The following is a 2,927-nucleotide window of genomic DNA, read 5'->3' as shown; positions in this document are numbered from 1 at the left end:
CACTCATGTAAAGTCGTGCACCACTTGGTAGAATTCAGAAATGCAACAGTTTGAACAGCCGCTTCCTTATGACTTTAAAGCTAGACTCTGCTGAACTGTCATCAGCTGCGCTAAAGTAAACAGTTGATTATCAAAATCAGAGCTAGTGTAGTGTGCTTTAGAAATAACAATCCAAAGAAGTTGTTTTTTCAAACAACACAAGTGTTTATCGCATCTCTGAATTTCTCTATATTTTTTATTTTCCCGTTTGGCTAATGGTTCCAAAATGTCTAAAATGTACTACTATGATAAATGTCTCTTTTGTCCTCACGGTCTTTAAAAGCAACAAACCAGACCATTCCCATCCTCTCATGTCTGACCTTTTCCATCTCTGTCTGCCTCCCTGCAGTGAGCTCCAACCAGAGCCATGGGGAGTATCCAGACTGTCGGAGTGAGAGGGAATCAGGAGGGGAGGCGTCTCTCCTGGTGTCTCCGCTGGTGGTGGCTGGGATTGTTATAGGACTGGTCCTCTTCCTCTCCTGCATCACCATCATCATCGGCAGCTTACGCAAGGACAGTCGACTCAGAAACCCACACTTTCGCGCCAGCTATGGTCAGTTTTCAGACATTTCAGAGCGTTAAATGTAAGATGAAATGAAAGCATTTAAGGCAGCTGATTCCGCTATAAAATAAAATATTTATCTTTTTGTTTCCAGGGCAAGATGGTTTTTCCTACGGGGGCTCTGCGGGGGAACTGAGGTCAAGCTGTGTAGAGGACTTTTCTCCTGGTTTAGACATTGACTCCTTTGGGGAGAATCTTCCACAGATTAGCAACCTGTATCAGGACTCTCCACCACGGTAAGTTCTACAGGGACAGTGATGTACTATACATACAACATAACACTGTGATTCAAAGTACTGAAAAGGTGCAATAACCTTCCACTGTGTCGAGATGCATCCAGATGTGCACCAACAGTTATCGGCTTAGGTTAAACATATAGGCAGAACTGTTAGATATAATATTCGAACTCATGAGTAACAATATTTTTCAGACCCAAGAACTTTTTAAAGTGCTTTAATTCTCCGCTAGAACTACTTATTTTTTAGTAAAGTAAACAAACACATTAAAAAAACAAAAAGCTAAGTGACCAGCAATAGCTTTCCATCATGGCAGCCATTTATAACAAACCTGCATTTGAAATTCCTAAGAAACGTTTCTTCTGTTTTAAAGCACTTGTGAGATGCTTTTCCCATTACGCATATGCCTAAATAACTGAATAAGTTCTGCTGAAATAAATGTATTTTTACTGAAATGAGCAGTGGATGAGAAAATATGATTTAAAATTATCCTTAAAAAGGTACTTTTAGACTATTTTTTTATTTTTATTGCATTGTTTTTTGATGTAAAAAGGGGCACATCATTATGTAGATAGACTGCTTTTACAGTGGCTGACGACACTTCCGTCACTATCAGAGAGAGACGAAGACAAAGTAGAGTCATAATAAGAAGGTCAGCTGTCACTGGGAGCAGAGCAACCTTTACGGTGCAGATCTCTGTGTTTGAGACACATACAGGGTACATAGGAAGCTGTACGTAACACACAAGTGTTGCTTTAACATCACTTGAATAAACTTTCAATGCAGACACAATGGAATTGCATGAGTTTGCTGATTTTATTAAGGACAAAAGAGACTAGTAGATCGCTTGCAATGATAATAGGGGCTGCTTCCAAGGCATGACCGGCCATGGACAAGTCTTGGACACTAAATCCAAAATTAAATTAGTTAAAAATACTGCTGAAAATGAAATAACCGATTTTTTTAAATTTATTTAGATAATCAATATCAATAATATTTAAATATCCAAAGGAAAATCAGCTACCATTAGGTACGTAGACCTAGAAGACTCTTTCTGAGTTCTGTCCAATACATTTACCTTTTAGTCTGTGTTTGTGTTTTTATTAACTTCATTCAATAATTAAGTACACGATAGAAACATTAAGTTAAGGTACAGTTTTTAGCTTTAAAGTTACAATACAGCCTATGATCAGAACTGGTTTCTAGTGGATTTTCTGATAATGATTGGCTTTTGGAACAGATCTCTTACTTTAATCAAACAAGTACCGATATCTAAGGTTACAAGAACCATTTCTTACCTGTGAGGCTGATCTGTCTGATGACATCCTTTTCTTTTTTTGAGCTTTTTATATTAGATCCACTAACAGCCATGAAAACATAATCTCCCTTCAAGGTCCTCCATCTGTAGTCTGTCAGGCCCTCTGACTTAACTTCTCTTAACTTCTCTTAACTTCTCCAGCAAATTCAGGCATTTTCTGCTCAAAGCGGTTTGACAGAAGAATCTTTTCCAACAGGCTATGTTTGGATGGACCAGTCCAGCAACGACTGGCATAAAATCAAATACAAACAGCATAAAAACTAAACAAGCCGGTCCCATCTAGGCGTAATCGGAGAAAATAACAGACGAAGTGTGTTCCTGATGTCCAGTCTGCTCCGTAGTTTTGTTTTGGTCGCTGTAACCGCAGAAAATCCCGCTTCACAAAGATAGGTGTTATAGATAGGATGATTCTTGAACTGAATTAACCTGTGTCAAGAGGCACAGATGCACCGACTGATGTAATCGGGAGAGATTACCGCAATTTTTTATATTTTTCAAAATAAAACATCACTCAGACTCTGATCATCGATAAATATATATATATACTTTTTTCTGTGCGGCCCGGTACCAAATGACCCACGGACCGGTCCGCGGCCCGGTGGTTGGGGACAGCTGCTCTAGTACTATTAACCAGCATTGCACAGTTTTAACAGATTAACGCCTTTTTTCCACAACCTGACATTTACCTGAATGGTTATAAGTGATCCCAGTACAATGAATGACCTCTGATTCCCATTTATGATCATTTTTTAATCAGCCACTTTGGGTCAGA

General features: G+C 38.9%; 1 protein-coding gene across 1 annotated transcript in view; it reads left to right on the top strand.

Moving 5' to 3' along the window:
- bean1 (brain expressed, associated with NEDD4, 1) overlaps nucleotides 1-2,927 on the top strand; it is a 44,248-nt gene that overhangs the window by 34,701 nt on the left and 6,620 nt on the right. The window contains exons 2-3 of the mRNA XM_015381375.1: nucleotides 389-592; nucleotides 696-837. Of these exons, the coding sequence (XP_015236861.1) occupies nucleotides 389-592; nucleotides 696-837 (346 nt within the window). The remainder of the gene's footprint in view (nucleotides 1-388; nucleotides 593-695; nucleotides 838-2,927) is intronic.

The sequence above is a fragment of the Cyprinodon variegatus genome, unplaced genomic scaffold (genome assembly GCF_000732505.1).
Source record: "Cyprinodon variegatus isolate N-32 unplaced genomic scaffold, C_variegatus-1.0 Scaffold232, whole genome shotgun sequence".
NCBI lineage: Eukaryota > Metazoa > Chordata > Actinopteri > Cyprinodontiformes > Cyprinodontidae > Cyprinodon > Cyprinodon variegatus.
This window is presented reverse-complemented; position numbering and strand designations above follow the sequence as displayed.